Raw genomic sequence first — 20,001 nt, 5'->3', positions numbered from 1 at the left:
CAATTCATTTAGTGACAATTCAAAGTTATAAAGGCACTGAAAAAATGACTGATGATCATTTTTTACACTTACGACTGTTGTAGCATTCCCGCGATTACTTGATCAAAATTCAAACTGGCAATTGACTCCTGTTTATGATGTTTTACCAGGAGTGTACCCTGTGATCACCTTTTGATCTAGTAAGTAAAGTCAATGGGAAAGCCAGATTCACTTAAAAACCGGGATATTAACATAACAACTGCAGTCATTCACTTAACAACTGTGCCACTAAAAGGAGTAAAATAGGGCAAAACTCACTTAACAATGTTTAGCACAGAAATGTTGGCCTCAATTGTCAAGGATTAGTCAAGGATTACCAGTACATGCATATGTGTATAGATACAATATGTATATATAAAACGGCCAACCAATATATTAAATGCACATTTATTAATGGTGAAAATTCCAGAATTTGTTTCAGCTACAATTGGCCTTCTTAGGATGGGAAGATGTGCTGTTAATTATGCAGAATATTTGTTTATAACTATTTTTTCTGGTTATTCTTCTTTCTGGGAATGCTGTCTTAAACCAAAATTGTCTACCCAAAAGGTTGTACATGAAATGATTTCAATTTTCTTTCAGCTGAAGCTTTAAAAAGAAAAACTGCAGTAGATCTTGCTATTTTTCAGCCATGATTTAGACTTTTCTTTTTCCCTTCTTCTGGATACTTTTACAACAATGTTTTTTCTTAAGCGTGATCCACTTCTGTACCTACTTCATGCAGTATGTTATTTTTTTCATCAAGACTTACTATATAAAATGATAATATGGAAGCATTTCTGGAACTTAAGCCAAAGTGTATTAATCTTAAATAGTCTCATATCAACATAGTTTATAAGATAACATTATTTAGTACAAAGACACTTGAAACTGTTTTTTCCCTCATAATCAATACATATTCTAAAGTATAGAAAGCTTTATTAAGAAAATTATTTCTGCCACTTTTATTATAAGGCTAGGCATCTTATTAAATAAAACCAGGAATTTCACAATGGGAGATCATCAACACAAAAGTAACATTTTAAAGCCACTTTTACATCACCGGGTACTTGGTAGACAACTGTTTATTGTGGAAGATACAAGACTGATTGTAATCTAATCTGTTTAGACCAGCTTGTTTTTGGTCTATCCTTTCTGCAATAGCCAGAAGGCTGAAACAACAGCTGTTATAAGCAGTGCCTCTGTTGTGACTTGTTCATCTTGTGCTTTTAATTCCCTTATTGTATATTGTTTCCCCTACTCATTTATTGCATCTCTTTTAATTCCTCATTCCTTCCAAAGGTTGTTTTTCCACAACCCCCTTCTGAATCTTCCTGCATCCACAAACCCATTCCTTCCATCTTTCATTTCCTAAAAAAATACCGTTTCCCTCTTCTTCCTTTATCTCCCTTTTCATGCTGTAAACATCATGATATAGAGCTTGCTATGTCTTCCCATCATTTTTTTTCCCTAGAGAAGAAATTACAAGATATACAATCACAACTAAGCCCAACATTTCTAAGCAAGAAATTTCTAAGTGAATTTTGCCAGGGCATGCCACTTGCCAAGTGTCTGAATTCTGATCACATAACCATGAGGGATGCAGCATGGTGTGGAAAAGATGGCCACAAGTTACCTCATATCAACCCTGAGCTACAACGATTCTCCTTTATTAGAAATGTAAAGAATATAAAATATATATCCTCTTTCTTCTTATAACCACCTTCATTCCTTCTCCAACCACATAAGATCACTTACCTCCGTTCCCCTCCGAAAACACCACCAGGCGGCCTACAACGAACGGCAAACCTCCCGCCAAAGGCTCGCGCGGGTTCCTGGAACTTGTAGTTCTTTCCCTCCCGACTCTCCTCCCGATGACGCGAATTGGACGATCAGAGGCCTGCCCGGAAGTGTTGCTATGGCGGCGGTGCCCCCCTTCAGTGGCCTGGTCTCCGAGTTGGAAACCTACCGGGGCAGAGACCGAGTGGTGAGAGGAGGATGGAAGAGCGAAGGGTGGCTTTTTCGCGGGGCTAAGAGGACCGAATGCGGGCGGTTACAGGGTGCCTTCTGTTCAATGGGATTCCCCTCGGGTCGCCCAGGGGATTTAAAAAGCAGAGCAAGCAGGAGCCGGGATGTCCAACTTCGGCGGTGGATCCTGAGAGCTATAGTTCCCCCCCCCCCACACGTATTGCCCGTTGTGAGTTTGGGAACTTTCCCTTGGACGTCTGCTCTCCTTTTGCTTTCCACAGCTAGGGCATCCTCTAGCTCAGGGGTGTCCAACCTTGGCAACTTTAAGACTTGTGCAGGTGTTTCCAACCATGGCAATTTTAAGCCTGGAGGACTTCAATTCACAGAATTCCCCAGCCAGCCACGGTTGGAAACCCCTGGTCTTGTGGACTTCAACTCCCAAGAATATCTCAGCCAGCAAGGCAAAGCTGAGGAATTAAGGTTTGTGGTCCCAATAAAGGAGGATATTTTTAGCTCAGAGTTGAAATGAAGGGTCCTTGGTGTCCTCTGAGCTTGCCTGTTTTTTTTTTGCAGTTTCATTATTCATACTAGGTAACATTAATCAGTGCTGATGTTACCTAGTTTGAGTAACAAAATGTCTGCAAGCAAACCAAGGTTTATGGTTTCCTGGACCTGAGAGGTACCATATAGAGAAAGGCTGAATTGTGACTCCAGGATCTTGAAGAACTGGGAACTCTATGTGTTGTTTTATAATTTGGATTGCTCCCAGAGGGAGGGAGAGAAAGAAAGATCTCAAAGGAAGAAGGGATGAAAGCACATTTTGAGATCATAGTGTTTGCTGCATTGTATGCTTATCTCTTTGTTTAACATTGGATCTGTAAACTATAAATATGTTTCTCATGATGTATTTAAAATTCATATATGTACACACAAAATGTAGTGCACAAAACAAGTAGAAAGCATGAAATGTGATAATAAAAGGTGCTAACAATTACATTTCTAGCAATTTTATTTTATTTTTATATGCTGCTTTGTCTTCCACTTCTAATTTATGCACCCTATAGGTACTTAACAGATCCCTGGCCACTACAGTTGGGATGAGGCAACCCATATGAGCCTTTGGATTATCATTTCAGAAATATTTCCTTACCAGATTCCTCAGTGCCTTCAACAATGTCTGAATGTACTTGAAAAGTTCTTAAAAATTCAGGGAGATATTCAAAGAAGCCTATGTTGAACATAGCACAAAAGTCAGCATAGGAAATGTTTTGTGATATTTTGTATTATAGACTGTGTCACAATCATTTTTATAAAATATTATATGCCATTTGACAAATTTTAATTTCTCAAGAGTCCTAAGTCCCAGATTGTGGACACTTTGTGTAAATTAGCCCATTAAAGGTAACTTGGTTCAAAAATTGTTGCTCTATGAGGCACTGTTTTACCCAGTTAAAGGTTACAAGAGTTTTAGTACCTAGTTACATATATTTTGAGGTTCTAAGGATATCATATCGGTCAGCCCCCCTCCCAAAGGATCTTTCGCAGAGGCGCTCAAATCTAGCATCAAATCTAGCACAATCCCTTGTTCTCCAAATTATGATTAAATCCTTCACATACATGAAAAGAATAGATTTTACCATATCATGTTCCTCTAAAATTGAGTAAATTCAGTAAAATTCAGTAAATTCAGTTATCTATAACATTTTGGTGAAACAGGAGCCAATTAATTTTTTTAAAAAAATAATGTGAGTGGGGAGAAAAAAAGCTATCTTTGAAAGTATCCCTCTCAGTTTAAAGATATTTGTAAAGATATTTGCCAATAATAAGAGGATATGAAAAAATATGGCCTACAGAACACCTTTTAATTTTGTCCTGTTCTCCAAACTTTAATAGTCTGAGGATACATGACTCTTTAATAAAAAATATAATTAGCAAATGGTACTAATGCTTTATACAATAAATCTGCCCACATAAGATACGCACCATCTGCTATGGCTGTCAACTGGCTGGAGGGATTTTGGTGGCCAGAAGACAACCTGGAGAACCATCCCTTGGCCAAGGCCTCCTGGCTGTCTCAGCACAACTGAGTCACTGTCGAACAGTTCTACGGCTTTTTGATGACCTAGCCATGCTTTCCTATAGCTGCCAGTATGGACTGGGGAACAAGGTAAGACATCCCAAAAAGTGGATGCTGTCCACAAAGTTGAAAGCTTTGAATGTTAATAGGGCATTTGCGCACACACACACACACAAGTCAAATCTTATCCTGGTCCAGGGTCTCCTAACACAAGAAAGATAAGAATGCAAGCAACAATAAGCAAAACCCATTCCGAGATATACAGTATGGTTAACATTTTTTGAAAAAAAATATGCCTCTGAATATACTGTTGGTGAACGAAAATCTAGATGTTCCTTATTACAATACTCATATTTTTGTAGCATTTTCTGTCTGTTATTCAAAATATAGAATATGACAGCTTACAGCTCTCTCCCTCCCTCCCTCCCCCTCTCTCCATCTATCTATATCAGATTAAGCTTATAGTTTACTAAAATAGGGCTGTGTTGTTTACATGAAATCACATGTCACTAAGTTGTCATTTAGAGGAAAGGATGCATACTACTGTATGGCCTTTCCCTGCTGACTTTCCTGTTATCTGCAGCTGTTGGTTCTCATCATCGCTTCATGGAAATACAAGAATACTGTATGTGAGACTTGCAAAGCATTTCAGTTACAAGGACCTTCATGGAAATACAGGAATACTGTATGTGAAACTTGCAAAGCATTTCAGTTACAAGGACCTTGCTACAAGTTGTAAGGAACATTGGAGAGCAATATAACTTAATCCAACTGAATCCAACCATCTCTCAATTTAGTAACAAATTTAAGAGTTCTACTGTTTTACAGTTTAGGCTACGGAGTTTCTTCTATGTATGTTTCAGGCTTTGTATGAAATACTGAATGAAAAAGGCTATTTGAGATGATTGAAAATACTGGAGATGAAGGGAGGAATTTTTAGATAGAAAAAGAAGTGCAGCTTGAAGTAAGTGGTTCCATTTAAATGTTCAGACAATGTTATGAAAAACAGCACTTTATTTAATCCCTTATAATCTGGTGGACAACAGGCAATTTCTGCCTTCAAGGAGTGGAAGTTTTCTGACAAGAATTAGTCTATTTTTTAATAGATAGGCTGCAAGAATGATATGGAAAAAGATGTGACACTGGATATACCAATGAAACCAGCTAATGTCTTAAAAATTAAAGGGGATGTATAAATAAACCGAAAGAGTGGCCTGAATAACTTTTCTATAACGGGTTTACAATGAGAATTGTTAAAGCTTTGAAGAATTTTGTGAAAAGGGACAAAAGAAAAATAAAATCAAGTTCTAATATATTATTTGAAGGGATTGAAGATCAAGATTGTTTAAAGGGAAGGAAAATAAACTTGGTTAATTTGATCAAGATTAAAATAGATACATTATCATTTCTGGTAACCCTTAATGGACCTTTGCTGATCAGGACTGAATAAAGAGGTTTTAAGAATTGTTTGTAGATAAGAGACAAGAAATATCAGAAGATCACATCTGTCTTTTTTTCAAGGGGTTGATAAGTTACAAACATTGTTTATAGTTATGATGAAGGGGGAAGTCATTTCTTTATATGCCTTTTCTTTACTATATATATTTTCTTTATTGTATTATTTTTTCTTTTTAGTTTGCATTAGTTTTTCATCTTTTTAATTGTAATAAAAACGCCAAGAAGCTCCATTTTACGATGTTTTGCACGTCAGTACTACTTAAGGTAATACTGATCAAATCTCAGGTCTAGTTTAGGATGCTTGTGTACTAGTAATATTACATCTGAATGCCAAAGTGTAATGCACATTTCTGGTTTGGTGACTGGTCTTTGGTCCAGAAGAAGAAAGGAGAAGATGGAAGGGAGAAATCAACACTTACACTTGCTTAATATCCTATTGCAGGAGAAGGATACAGCAATGCGCTGGCTTTCTGTCTTCAACAACGTAGCTGACCAGCTTTATTACCCCTGTGAGCATGTGGCCTGGGCTGCCGATGCTGAAATTATCCATGCCAACTCAAGTAGGTGGTGGACACTCAGTACGACTCTCTGGGGCTTTTCTCTGCTGCTGGGGATTGCACGGTAAGAAGTAGAGGAGAGGGTGGGAGAAGACAGAGACTGCCTGGAATCTAGATCCCCAAAGTGCTTGAATAATTGGGACTCAGATTCCGATTGAGCAAGTCCTCATGCTTTCCTCTTTCCATATATCTGGAGTATCGAGAAGGCTGTCTAGTATCACAGAATTCAAGCATTATTAAGGACAGGGAACTCTTTCTGCTCCAGAAATATGGGCTGCAGCTAAACTTTTGTCTTTACATTCTCATTCCAGATCTCTCCGAATTTTATTACTCCTAAGAAGAAAGCAGCATACAGAATCCAGGTACGACTCCTTGCCTCGTGAGCATTTTTTTTTTCTCGCCAATTAACAGGGATAAATTCTATTTGGCATATAGGCACACATCTGAACACTTTCCAGAAAAGTTAAGAGTCAATCCAGAAGGTTAAGGGAATTTGTATTAAATTGTCCTTGTTCTTTTCCTCTTTCCTTTCTTTCTTCCCTCTCATCCATCCACCCTTTGATCTATCCTTCCTTAGTATCTGCTCTCCAAAACTTAGTTAATAAACCAAGCTACGTTGTTGGATTATGCCGATCTTTTATGGTAACAAATCAATAGTCCAGTTAGTACACATTTATTATTCTGTTTGGAACAAAAGTAGAACTTTAGCTCCTTGGGGCATTCTATTTCCACGTGAGGATTTCTTCTTGAATGCTTCAGTTGTTGCCAAGAGTAAAAACTTATTTCAGGACAAAGATAAACCGTTAGTTTTCTCCCTCCAGGTCTGATAGCAACAAATCTCAGCAAATGTTATTTTTCTCCTCCATGTCTGGTTTGCAGAGACTTCTATCAGAAAACAAGGGCTGAAATGCACATACAAGCCTTGACCATCATCAGCAACCTGGCTGACCTTGCCAATGCCATCCACTGGTTGCCTCCAGGAATTCTCTGGGCTGGAAAGTTTTCTCCATGGTTTGTGGGCCTCATGGGAAGTATTTCTTCCTTCATTGGGATCTATGAAAACTATGCAGGGGCCAGTTGTGGAACAGTTTGAACAGCAGCTTCACAATGCTGGAGAAAAGGGGCTATAACAGGAATTCATGAAGGGTTACATAATCTCTGTTGAAATGGGGGAGAGTAATTCCTATAATGGGGGAGAGTAATTCCTATTATGGTGGAGGCTAGATTGGGATTAGGTTCTACTATTAAAACATGGTGCTGCTTTTATATAACTCATACGCACTTTCCTGGAGGATCTATTTGCGAGAGCTTATAGTGTTTAGTTTGCCTACTTCACTCTCTGTATAGGTAGTCCTTGAGTTACAACCTCATTGGAGCCTGGAATTTCAGTCATAAGTCACTGTTTCCATAAGTCAAAGCACCACATGACCAGACTTGATTTTACAATTGTTTTTACAATGATTGTAGAGTGAGTCACTGATTGTTAAATGAATTACATGGTGGCTAAACAAATCTGTTCTTCTAAATGGGCATTTTTGCTGGAAATTGGCAAGAAAAGAAAACCCAGAAACTGGTGAAAACATCACAAATTGTGGTCACATGGTCACAGGATGCTACAACCAGTCGTAAATACAAGCCAACTGCCTTGCGCCCAAAATGTAATCATGTGACTGTGGGAAGGGGGCGGTAGTCATAACCTCAAGGACCCGTTATATGTAGCTTTTTAACAGTATGTTGTAATTTCAACCTGTTGTTAGCTACCTTAAGGGACAAATGGCTGCCCTGCCAATTAAATAATTTGGCTATGTTTTTTATGTGAAGAATACAGTCTTGCTCTATGTACAGTATTTTAATGTAAAACAATTAGGATTGATAATAAAAGATACAATCTCACATTTTTCCTTAGCTGATTGGCTCTCTTGATATAGCTCTGGACACTTGTCTTTTCATCAAATGTTTACTTGGAGTATGAAATCCTGTTCACTCATAGCTACATTCAATTTCAGAGAGCCAGTTTGGTGTAGTGGTTCAGGCATCAGGCTAGAAACTAAACCACGAGTTCTAGTCCTACACTAGGCCCAAAGCCAGCTGGGCCAGTCATACTCTCGATCTAGGTTGGAGGCAGTGGCAAACCACTGCTGAAAAACCTTGCCAAGAAAACTGCAGGGACTAATACAGGCAGTTGGCAGGAATCAACACTGGCTAGAAGACACCAAAAAAGCAAGCAAATAAACTCAAATTCCACTGCAGAGAAATCTCAGGGCATTAAAGAGTAGCTGCCCAATTCACAATGCAGTGGAGACATTGCCACTTTTGGACATAATTATGTTTTCACACCATAGAACATCTTTCATGATTCTCTCCTTTTGCACCAGTTTATTTGGCTTTCATCCACATCTGATCTCCAACATGGGAGCTTAGCTTGCTAGCTAAGAAGTCTTGAAACCCTCTCTCAGACAAGAGCCCTACAGAAAGGATTCAACAAAGATCTGTGTTATCTATCAGAATTATAATTCACTATGTATCTGATTTGAGGGAGACCATAGTTTGCTTTGTTTTGGCAACCACCAACACAAGTAATCACATCAAATGCAATTTCAAACAAAGATAATACTTCAAAAGACATATTTTAAGGTTCGATTTATGGTTTCATGGATTGACTCAAACAGGTTCAGGTTTCAGTTGTATCTGAGATTCCACAATTATCCTATAGTAGAGCAACAGTTGCAATCATTGCTTAAAAAATAGCCATAATTTGTTGTGACAGGATCCCATTTGATCATTACAGTAGTGCACAAATTTGACAAAAAAAAATTAAACACTGAAAACCATCAACTTTACAAATAATTAAAAAGGAGAGTTACATAGAATGATTGCTATGTAATAACCACTAAGAGAGGATCTATGTACAAAGTTACTAGGATTTTGTCTAAAGAGATAGTTAAAAATCTGTTGAAGAAGCTTCAGGCTGATGTATTCACACAGAGAAGTAAAGCGCAAAATGAGCTTTTCAGACTTAAGCCACTAGAGGCAGAGGACTTCTCAATAAAGTTATAGCCACTTCTTACTACAGAGAAACATTTTTGTTCATCAGTAAGACAGAAAAGGAAATAAAAATGCCATCCATGTTCTAAAGTGCTTGGGTTCGTCTCACACCATCCATATATATCAGAAAACACTGATAAGCATGGCACAAATGGTCAGTCAGAATGCAATTCACAAACATCGTTAAGTACAATAAAATTACTTAAAGGATTTTTTTTTTGTGATGCAGCTGGTAGATCTTACACAAAGAGCTTAAAAGCTAATTTTTTAAAAAAACATTTTCTTTCATGGCTGCCTACTGTAATCTTCATGACATCATCATCAGAGTCTGGATGATGGTTTCCTAAGATAGGAAGCGGGGTTCATATTAAAATGAATGGCACCATGGTTTCTGCCATGCATGGACTGTTCATAGGCTCTGCTTTCAAAGCCAGTCTCTCTTCTGACCTCCAAACTTCCTAATGGCTCTAAAAGGAAACCAAGGTCTCCATACAGTCAAAAGAACACATACAGGCCCCACAATAAAACAAGACCCAGAGTACAGGAGTTTCACCTTGAGACACTATTCAGGTGCAACAAGGTGGAAGAAATCAGACTTTTCCACAACTCACTTTCGAACAAGTACTTGTGGTGCCAGGACACAAATACAAGGTGCAGAGTGTAAATTTGGGGAAAGTTAAAACTTCAGCAGCTTGCATCTCCAGTAGTTTTCTGACCTGAGGAACAGACACAGAAGAGAAGCAATGGACGTTCCCACAGGGAATGACATCTTTTGGCGAGAATGAAGCTCCACTCAAAACATCTTGATCAGTTATTAAGTTAAGAATTTCTTCATTTCCTTCATTTGAACAATCAACCAGAAACAACTTGGCGTTCAATGTAATTCTGACCTGCATTTCCCACCCACTTCCCGCCTCACACTCCATCCAAACTATCTGGAAAGGGTCTGGAAAATTGAGCCTGCTGTTGTGTGGGGCTGGTTACTGCAGCAAGGGTCTTCAGCAGGGACAAAAATCCAGGACTCAATTTGCACTGGAGGACTTCCCCACAACGGGGAGGAGAGGAGGAAGAAAAATGAGTCTTCAGGGGAGATGAGGTGCTTTGCAACCAGGCAGGGCCTAATCTAGTTCCCTCAGATTCCCTCCACAGAGTCCCTAAGACCATCAACATCTTTGTTTGGTCCTACACAGAGTCCAAGGGCCACCTTATGGTTGAATGTGAAGCTTTTATTGTAAAAGCTTGCCTTGGAACTCAAAGAAAGCCAGAACAATGTTCTAGCCCAAGGAACGATGTAAGCAAAGCCAAGATTGTAACATGAAGCCCCCAAATGAAATCTTCATTTTGAATCCTTTTCCAGGGAAAATCTTGCAGCTCTGCCTTCAGATTATGCAGCTGGGGCAAGGCAGACCATCCAACACCCATTTGGGCAAAGAAAGCAGACCTTGGTGTTGATCAGAAAAAAATAACATCATCTTTGCTAGCGTCATCCAGAGCAGGTGGAAGGACGTGAATGCTGTTGGGCTTCATGGGACCAACAGAGGTAGATGGCGCTTCCAGGTGGCTGCTCTCAGCAGCACCAGCCAGTTCTGTCGGGGAAAAAAAAGGGAAGAGGAAAAGGTCACTACACAGCATAGTACTAGATCAGCTACCCCAGCTATGCCTGTCAAGTGTATTTTACCTGGAAGGAAGGCAACATTCTGGCTATGCAGAAAGACGGGGCTTGCAGAACGCCTGTTTCGAGACTGAGATTCTTCCTTGGTAACTATCTTGGAAATTGGGAATGGCCTCATATCACCTGATGCTTGAAATAGAAATGAAAAGAGGAAAAACTCAGCTGATCTATGATAGTAAAGGAATCACCAGGCATTAAATCATAGCCCGGTCAACTAAATAAGGCTTCTTTGTCAGCAACAACTAATTTTAATAAATACGTTGAGAGAGATCCATAAAAGGTATTACGGCAGAGTCTGATTACTTTGGTTTGGGTTAGTGGATCATGATCTGAACTTGGCCATTATTATTTGTATGTCCTACTTTTGATGATGATATTAAGAGCTCTATAACTGTAACATTCAACAAACTGGTCAGGATGAAACCATGGTTTATTGCAGAGAAAGACATCAGTTTTGCAACTACGGTCCATAATATTTTAAACTTTCAGCAGCCTCAAGGAACATGGTGGCATAATCTCTAGTTTGTGTGCAAGAAATCTGGTCCGTTCCCAGTCACCTCAGACTCGCCCACAAAATTGGCACAAAACACAGATTCAAAAGAGGAACACATTTTTGCCACAAGAAACTGTCTATCCACCCATAACATACATTCTGCTACAGTTCTCAGTATAACAAAGGCAGAAACATTTTAATGAGCTACTAAAGTAGATTTTCCTCATTTGACAATTCCTAGAATTCCCCTCCCTGCATATAAAGTTGGGGATTGAAGTTCTAGCACAAGAGGAGGGTAAATGGCTGAGGAAGGCTATAGAAGATGTTGAGGAAATTCCACAAATGAAACACCACCATTCAGAACTTCCATCTAGATTTCAGTACCAGAGGTGGTATTCAGCAGGTTCTGACCAGTTCTGGAGAACCGGTAGCGGAAATTTTGAGTAGTTCGGAGAACCGGCAAATACCACCTCTGACTGGCTCCATCCATATCTATTCTCTGTCTCCCGAGTCCCAGCTGATCGGCTGGGTCTTTTTTTTTTCTCAATTGCTTACAAGATAATAGGTACAAGTAAAAACATAGTTATGAATACATGGATAAATATAAGAAAAATAAAAGAAACAATAGGACAGGGGCGGTAGGCACGCTGGTGCGCTTATGCACGCCCCCTACAGACCTCTTAGGAAAGGGGTGAGGTCAATAGTAGACAGTCTAAAGTTTTGGGGGTTTGGGGAAGAAACCACAGAGTCAGGTAGAGTATTTCAGACATTGACCACTTTGTTGCTGAAGTCGTATTTCCTGCAATCAAGTTTCAGTTTAACCTTTAACCTTGAGTTTGTATCTATTGTTTGCTCTTGTGTTGTTATAGTTGAAGCTGAAGTATTCATTGACAGGTAGGACATTGCAAATCATACGATTTTATATACTATACTTAGATCAGACCAAAGGCGGCGTAGTTCTAGGTTTTCTATGTCTAAAATTTCGAGTCTGGTGGCATAAGGTATTCTGCAACGAGTAGAGGAGTTGAGAGCTCTTCTTGTGAAATATTTCTGGACTTTCTCAACTGTGTTAATATCAGATACGTAATGCGGGTTCCAGACTGATGAGCTGTATTCGAGTATTGGTCTAGCAAATGTTTTGTATGCTCTAGTTATTAGTGTAATATTTGTTGCCCTGCACAGGAGAATGGAGCTGGAAAGCAGGTTAAGTGGGGTGGGGAGGGAATGGAGATTTTGCAGTAACCTTCCCCTGCCATGCCCACCAAGCCACGCCCACAGATCTGGTAGTATTTTTTTTTTAACCCCACCCACTGTCCAGTACCATCAGCAGTTTCTGTCCTGGCTCCTAGCCTATCCCTGGTCCGAGGGTTCTCAGCAACTTACGTGAACTTTCAGTCCTGTGGGAGGTCACCTTGACAGCCTTTCCAGCTTTTTCCTTGCTGCCCTTGGTCAAAATGGCCAGCTTGGTGGGGATCTGCTGCTGCACAGCTGCCTGTTTCTGGCTCTGGTTGGTGGTACTCAGCAAGTGGATGGGCACCTCATTCTTCAGGACCAGAATGGGGCGGCCTCCCTCCAAGGCTGCACTGTCCTTTCGCACCAATTCTCCTCGCTCCAGGTATTCTGTCCCAGAGATGCTGCCTCGCCCACCTGGCTTGGTAGGCAGCATGGCTCCTTCCATACTTTCACCATTGAAGCTGACCGAGTGGCTCAGGGCTTGCGCCTGGGGAAAGTAGAAGATATTGGTCATTCACCTCTAGAGGAATCAAACTTCTAAGGACAGGTTCTTGAAAGCAAAAGAGGAAAGAAGTGGGAGTGGGAGCAGATTGCCAATTCTCAGGCTTACTTTTCATAAAGGCAGCTTCCTTATACAGGTAGTCCTCAACTTCCGACCACAATTGAACCAGAATTTCTGTTGCTAAACAAACTGGCTGTTAAGTGAATTGGGCCTGATTTTACAATCTTTTTTGCCCTGGTTGTTAAACGAATCACTGCAGGTGTTCATTCAGTCATTAAGCAAATCCAGCTTCCCCCATTGGCTTTTCTTGTCAAAAGCCGGCTGGGAAGGTTTTACAGAACGGAATATCAGACCCTGGGGGCTTCTAGTCTAACCCCTTGGTCAAGCAAGAAACTCTATACCCGTGGTGGCTAACCTTTTGGGACTCCCGTGCCAATAATTGCATGTGTGCTTGCCTGCTCGTGCTCGTGTGCCATCACCCAGAAGGCAATGTGTGCGGGGGGGCCCTATGCCTTCTGCGCATGCACGCACAACTCACACGACTTGCGCTGCGTGCTTCTGCACATGCATGCGTGACCCCCCATGCACCACGTGCTTCTGCGCATGCGTGTCTCCTGCGCCTGCCACACCCCCTCACATGCGCACCAGATACCCAACAATCAGCTGTCGGGCAGGCAGTGCACGCGCATGCGCAATATGCCTTTTCTGTGTGAGTGTTCATGTGCCGGCAGTAATGGCTCTGCGTGCCACTTCTGGCACGCCTGCCATAGGTTCGCCACCATGGCTCTATCCCATTTCAGGGTTTCCTGCCTAAGTAGGGGGTTGGACTAGAAGACCTCCAAGATCCCTTCCAACTCTGTTATTCGATTCTATTCTAAATCTAGAGCACTCACAATTTCTGGAGGCAAGTCGTTCCACTGGTTAATTGTTCTCACTGTCAGGAAGTTTCTCCTTAATACCAGGTAGTATCTTTCCCTGATTAGTTTCCAACCATTGCTTCCTGTCTTGCCTTCAGGTGCTTTAGAGCAGTGGTCGCCAACTGGTGGGCTGCGGCCCACTGGTGGGCCCCAAGAAAATGTTGGTGGGCCATAGAGGAATCTCACCCTCAGAGCACCCCCCCAAAGCAATTAATCCAGCCTGTGCAGAAACATAATGGCCCACGGGAACCCTCCCCACCCACTCACTCCTTACCCAGCAAACTTGCCTGCTTCCTTTTTCTGACCATCAGCTGTTCTACTCTGCTGGGAGATTTAGATTAGCTAGAAAGCAGGAAATCGTTGGGTTTCTTACTTTCTAGCTAGTCTTTAGATCTTCGGCTCTGCTTTTAAGCACAGCCGAACCTCCCTTAGGACTGAAGGTTCTATTATTCAGTGCAGACTCACAGCAAGCAAATTTTATGTGACAGACTGAGCTAGCCGATGGCAGATAGATAGATCATTGAATGATTCTGTGAGCAACTCAATCTGCCTGCCTGCTTTGCCTGATTTTGGGTAAAAGGTGCTTTTTATAAAAAATTCAATATTTATATAAATATTTATAATATTTATATACATACAGGCCATGCCCAGCCAGTCACATGACCACCAAGCCACACCCACAAGTTAGGCCACGCCCACAGAGCCAATTAGTGGTCCCTGGGATTTAAAATTATTAGTTTGGTGGTCCCTGAGGTTGAAAAGGTTGGCGACCCCTGCTTTAGAGAATAGGTTGACCCTCTCTCTTCTTTGTGGCTTTGCTGTTGGAACACTGTCATCATGTCACCCCTACTCCTTCTTTTCACTAGATTGGACATACCCAATTCCTGCAACCGTCCTTATCCTAAGTCCAGTTTCTAAGTCAGCTCAAATGGCAATTGAAGGTTGCAAATGGTGCTCATATGGCTCACTTAGTCTTATATACCGCCGGGCTTTACAGACGTCTCTAAGCAGTTTACAGAATCAGCATATTGCCCCCAACAATCTAGGTCCTCATTTTACCCACCTTGGAAGGAGGGAAAGCTGAGTCAACCTTGAGCTGGTGAGGATTGAATTGCCGAACTGCTGGCAGCTGCAGTAGCAGAAGTAGCCTGCAGTATTGCACTCTAATTACTGCGCCACCACGGCTCTTGAATATGAACCAAGGATGTAACCTTCATAAATATATGCCAGGTTTGCCCAAATTTTGATCATGTGACTATAGTGATGCTGCGACAGTTATAAGTGAAAGTCGCTTTTTGCACTTCTATTTTAACTTCAAAGGGTCTCTAAGTGAATGGTTGTAAGTCAAGGACTACTTGTATCTTTCCAATAGGCCTTCCAGCACTTACTTGGCCTGGCTCAGGCGAGAAGGCACCCGAGACTAGATGCTGCTTCTTCTGCTTGCGCAGCTGTTCCAGACGTTCACGCTCCTTCTCCACGGCTCGCTGGGATTCCCGCAGCCTCTCCAAGTCATGCTGATAGGCCTCTCGCTGCTGTTCCAGCTCCTCCCGTTCTTGGTTCAGACGCTCCATCAGCTGCCGTGCCTCCTCCTCTCGCTCCTGTAACTGTTTCTTCTCCACCTCCATCTGGCGCCGCTGGCGGTCACAGTCTCGTTCCCAGCGCTGCTGCTCAGTCTTCAACTGGCTCTGCAATTTCTGCACATTGGCCAGTTCTTCCCGCTGCTTCTCAAAATTGCGTTGTCTCTCCTGATCCAGCAGCAAATTCCCTCGCGTGGATTGTAGCCGGAACTGCTTCTGCAACTCAATGTAGCTGTCCTGCTGGGCTGTCACCGCCTGAGAAGGGGTGGAGGGGAAGATGCACTGCTGAATTTTCCCCATCAAAAAAACTGGGAGAAGGGAAACCCCGCAGGTTGGTTCTGTGGAAATGCTCCCAGAAAGATGTTCATAATTGTGTCCCCCTAATGCTCTAGCACAGGGGTATCAAGCCCAAGGCCCACAGGCCAGATCTGGACCATGGGAGCCTTAGATCTGGCCTAAGGGTCCACCCTGGAACAGCGAAGGACTGGGCCGCAGTGCCTCTGCAAGCGAAAACGGAGTCCAGGAGGGCTGCATGCAGCCTCCCCAAGCTCCGTTTTCGCTGGCCGAGGGCTGCAGGAGGCCATCGTGGCCAAGAACTGAGTCTCAATGAGTGATGTCGAGCTGGCCACGCCCCCCCAGCCACGCCCAGCCCCGTGAGGTCAAACACAAGTCTGATGCGGCCCTCAATGAAATCAAGTTTGACACCCCTGCTCTGGCAGAAAGTTTTTCCTATCCCCACTTATTTATAATTCTCCCTCTAGAACAATCCTCTCAATAGACCTACAAGTAACAGACATTTGTAAGTAAAAACATAATCATTACTCTTTTTTTCAAACAAAATGGCAGCTAATGGAGACAACCCTAGAAAGAAGGTAAAGGAATAAAGAGCCCAGGAATAAACCAAAATCTTAAGCCTCTCCCTTGCCTTTCAAGACTGATGGAAATATTTTTTTATTAAATGGTCATGTCATAACAGGACACTAAGTAGATCTTAAGACTTTCTAATGAATGCTAGACTGGAAAAGGTACTTTTTTTCCCCCTTTCTCCTCCAAGACTTCTCCATTCAGGTCACTGCCCATCTTGTTATTTTGCTAGTCCTTCTTGCTCCACCAACACAAATCATAAAAAAGCAAAAAAAAGTGAGGGGTGACGATAGGAAAAGACAGTGGCACTTTACCTGGAGACTAAGCAGCAACTGCAAGAGGGTCTGTATCCTTTGAACAAGCTGAGGGAAAACACAAAGAAGGTGGTGTTACCTAATATCTGTCTTCATGAGCTCTGCCATTTGCACACCCAAATATCAGGAACCAAGAACTTATTTCCATATACCAGCAGGCCATAAATGGGCCCAATCGGGTTAGGGTTTTTCCGTCAGAACCCCAGCCTCTCTTCCCACTCCCTTGTCCATCTTCTCAAAATCTACTTTGGGCAAAACATAACTGCTCTGCCAATGTGCGGTCAAATCAATGGCTGAGTAAAAAAAAATGTATAGCTCCTTTTGTTGAGCACATGATTTTAAAATCTATATCAGAACTATACTCCGAATCCCACAACTCTTCCAGAACTTGAACATGAATCATAATTTCTAATGTACTGAAAGGAATAATTATGGAATAAATTGAAATTGACCTGTGTTTAATTTAATTTAATGGTATTTAATGCTTGTAGATTATTTTGGAGTGGGCAGCCCAATAATAATGCAACTAAATGACATCAAATTTAGTTTTTGACCTGGCTTTGCCCATTCTCTGGAATAAAGCAGTTAGCATAGCAAAGCAGCCCTCAAACTGGGGAGAAGTGGGGGGGGGGGGCATTGCTCTCCTGCTCTCCACCATCATGGAGAAAATAATTGACCAATACCTCTGATTCAGTCCACAGCAGTGGTTGCAAGCTGCTATGATGTTCCAGTCTTGTGTTATTGACCTGACGGGATAAAACATTAAGTCATAATATACAGTACTTAATTATTCAGGCACATTATGTGAACACATTCAATGCACCGTTCAACCAAACACTTAAGACAAAAAAGGTTTACAAGGGAGGGCTTATATCATCCCCTACTAGCAGACTCTTTAGTTCCCGATATGGTCTTCCCACCATATTTACTCTTTCACAATTCTGTAAAACAGGAAATACTTTAAGGTATTGACTGTCCCAAATCATTGTAGTAAATTTCACTTACTACAACACTTACTGGGGATGTGAAGGAAGACTTTCCAGACCTTAAATCAGGGATATATACTCTCTGAAAGGTGAAGGGGAGCAACATAATACCTTCTTCTGAGGATCACAGGTGGACATCAGGTGGTAACACCAGAAAGGGCAGGGCCAAAATGTCGTTTGTTCCTTTTTTATTATAACAAAGCCCTCAAAAACACCTTTTAAGTAAATCAAAAGACTCAGTAGCCAAAGAAGAAAAAACAAGAGTCTACAACAAATGTAAGGTCTGTAACAGTCACCATGTAAGACAGAGAAGCAAAAGACGAGCACAGCGCATTCATGAATATTGATAGCGGTCAGAAGACACAATGAAAACTCCTTAATCTCACAACACATGGACAGACTCAATCGTGGTTTCAACTGAAAAACTAAGCATTTTAGATCAAGCTAAATCCAAAAATGCTAGGCAATTTCTGGAAACTTGGCATTTAGATAAATCTGCCATCAACAGGCACATAGAGATAAACCACATTTACATACCATTCAAAAGAGAATAAAAACGCTAAGAACAAAACAAAAAGAGTGAAATGTATTCTTTCCAACAATGAAATAAGGAGATCAACACCATACAAACAATCAAGCAGAAAATACCACCATGATCAAGGAACTACCAAGGAGAAGAAAAAAAACATAGCCCCACCAACAGTGGTAGGGAAACTTACTGTATATAAACAGGAAGCAAATCCCACACTCCCTAGCACTGATGATGTTACCTGGTCAGATAATACAATATCTGCAAGCACACAACTAAACTCAAAGAGCACCAAGGATGCTTTTTCACAAGATAAAAATCTGCAATGTGCACAAGAGTTATATAAATATGTTCATTTCATTCCAACTTATATGCCGTCCAGATTTTCAATTGCTAAAGGGGAGGAAGGAATAGCCAGATGTTTTTCAAACTGAGCTAAAAAGAAAAAGAAGCCCATAGCCATCACTATTTCCAACATGATTAGGATATAAATACAGAGATTTTGGAGAGCAAATTCCACCTACCAAACACAGCCCCTCCTCTCCAGCAGATGCGAGCTCTTGTTGCACTTGCTGTGAATTGCCTGGGGTGCCTCGCTGATCTGGCGCCCGCTGCTCTCCACCACAGACTTTCTTCTTGAAGCTGCCAGCTGAAAAATAAAGGACAATTCAGAATTCCCAAAACTCTCTTCTTTTTTTCTCTATTTTTAATTTATTTGCCCTGAATTACATAAATAAATCCAAGACCCATAGGAATTAAACCCTCTATTTGTTTTTACACTTTGTATATTTTTTATGTTTCCGCTTTTATTGTATTGTAAGCCATGCAGTGTTGCTTTGGATAATGAGATGGGCAGCATATAACCTTAATTTTTTTTTTTGGGGGGGAAGACCACCGCAAGATCATTCAACACTGATGGAGTTTTTGCAGAGACTAAAATAGTACAAACTGGGCTCAGGCAAGTAGGCAGGATTTAAAACATTTCTTTACAACGACATTCTGTCTGCAGGGGGAGCAGTAATCACAAGTCACTCATTCCTCATGCTCCTTCCTCCATTCCTCTTTTGACAGACCTGTCATGGCACTGTCGTATCCTCCAAAAGTCTCAGCTCGCCTCAGCAACCCAGACCCACTGGAATCTTCAGGATGAGAGCTTGCACTGGCCAGCTGGGTGAAGATCAGGTTCTGAAGGCTCTCCACTAGAAGACAGCAGCCAAGAAGGCAGTTGAGTAGGAAAAGAGGAGAAGATGTCTATTGCTGTGAACAATTATGCTCTCCACTGTACATGATGAATACAGGGCCTTTCACAATCTTATCACAAGCATATCAATGGGGAAGCCAGATTCACTTAACAACCATGTTATTAACTTAACTGCAGTGATTCACTTAACAATTGTGGCAAGAAAGATTGTAAAGTGGGGCAAAATTAATTTTGCAACTGCTTTGCTTAGCAACGGAAGTTTTGGACTCCATTATGGTCATACATTAAGGGCTACCCATATTACATGGTCCTATCATATAGTATCTTCCCTGTTCTTTCACCTCCAGTGCACCCACCTTCTATCACTGCCTGCTTGAGGATGGACTCCCCCTGTAAGGTCTCTGGAGAATCCACTCTGTTGATAAACCGGAAGCGGGAGCCAGCTGCCAGGTCCTCAAAACCAATCATATCTGCCATCTCCTGGTAGATCTGTTGCTTCTCGTTTAGACTTTGCACGATCAGATCATCTTTCATGTTCAAACGCTCTGGAGAGTGGAGAAGGGGAAGGGAGAAGGGAAGAGACAACTCAA

At 41.5% G+C, this 20,001-nt stretch overlaps 2 protein-coding genes across 4 annotated transcripts in view; one reads left to right on the top strand and one right to left on the bottom strand.

Annotated features, from left to right (window-relative positions):
* Window positions 1-1,857: 1,857 nt before the first annotated feature.
* PEX11G (peroxisomal biogenesis factor 11 gamma) lies at window positions 1,858-7,973 on the top strand. 2 transcript variants are annotated; one of them, XM_026698441.2, is made up of 5 exons: window positions 1,858-2,005; window positions 3,962-4,153; window positions 5,964-6,142; window positions 6,390-6,440; window positions 6,958-7,973. In XM_026698441.2, the coding sequence occupies exons 1-5, from the start codon at window positions 1,937-1,939 to the stop codon at window positions 7,169-7,171; spliced, it is 705 nt and encodes a 234-aa protein (XP_026554226.2). In that variant the 5' UTR covers window positions 1,858-1,936; the 3' UTR covers window positions 7,172-7,973. The 2 variants fall into 2 exon arrangements, with proteins under 2 accessions (XP_026554226.2, XP_087778972.1); XM_087922846.1 differs by having other exon boundaries at window positions 1,928-2,031.
* Window positions 7,974-8,703: 730 nt separating this feature from the next.
* Window positions 8,704-20,001, bottom strand: part of ARHGEF18 (Rho/Rac guanine nucleotide exchange factor 18) — a 70,542-nt gene continuing 59,244 nt past the window's right edge. The window contains exons 23-31 of one of the 2 annotated variants that reach the window (XM_026698856.2): window positions 19,768-19,956; window positions 19,284-19,409; window positions 18,735-18,859; window positions 17,379-17,441; window positions 16,696-16,743; window positions 15,329-15,772; window positions 12,672-13,008; window positions 10,802-10,924; window positions 8,704-10,709 (exon numbers count right to left, since the gene is read on the bottom strand). In XM_026698856.2, coding sequence (XP_026554641.2) covers window positions 10,576-10,709; window positions 10,802-10,924; window positions 12,672-13,008; window positions 15,329-15,772; window positions 16,696-16,743; window positions 17,379-17,441; window positions 18,735-18,859; window positions 19,284-19,409; window positions 19,768-19,956 — 1,589 coding nt within the window. In that variant the 3' untranslated portion in view covers window positions 8,704-10,575. The remainder of the gene's footprint in view (window positions 10,710-10,801; window positions 10,925-12,671; window positions 13,009-15,328; window positions 15,773-16,695; window positions 16,744-17,378; window positions 17,442-18,734; window positions 18,860-19,283; window positions 19,410-19,767; window positions 19,957-20,001) is intronic. The other variant, XM_087922845.1, reaches the window with a different exon arrangement.

The sequence above is a fragment of the Pseudonaja textilis genome, chromosome 1 (assembly GCF_049901715.1).
Source record: "Pseudonaja textilis isolate UNSWEBS1 chromosome 1, rPseTex1.2, whole genome shotgun sequence".
Classification (NCBI taxonomy): domain Eukaryota; kingdom Metazoa; phylum Chordata; class Lepidosauria; order Squamata; family Elapidae; genus Pseudonaja; species Pseudonaja textilis.
The sequence above is the reverse complement of the archived record's forward strand: the minus strand, read 5'-3'. Positions and strand labels throughout refer to the sequence as shown.

Coding starts and splice junctions, on each gene's coding strand:
- PEX11G (XM_026698441.2), top strand. CDS start 1,937: ATGGCGGCGGTGCCCCCCTTCAGTGGCCTGGTCTCCGAGTTGGAAACC. Junction 2,006..3,961: donor ACCGGGGCAGAGACCGAGTG/GTGAGAGGAGGA, acceptor TGCCCACATAAG/ATACGCACCATCTGCTATGG. Junction 6,143..6,389: donor CTGCTGCTGGGGATTGCACG/GTAAGAAGTAGA, acceptor TTCTCATTCCAG/ATCTCTCCGAATTTTATTAC.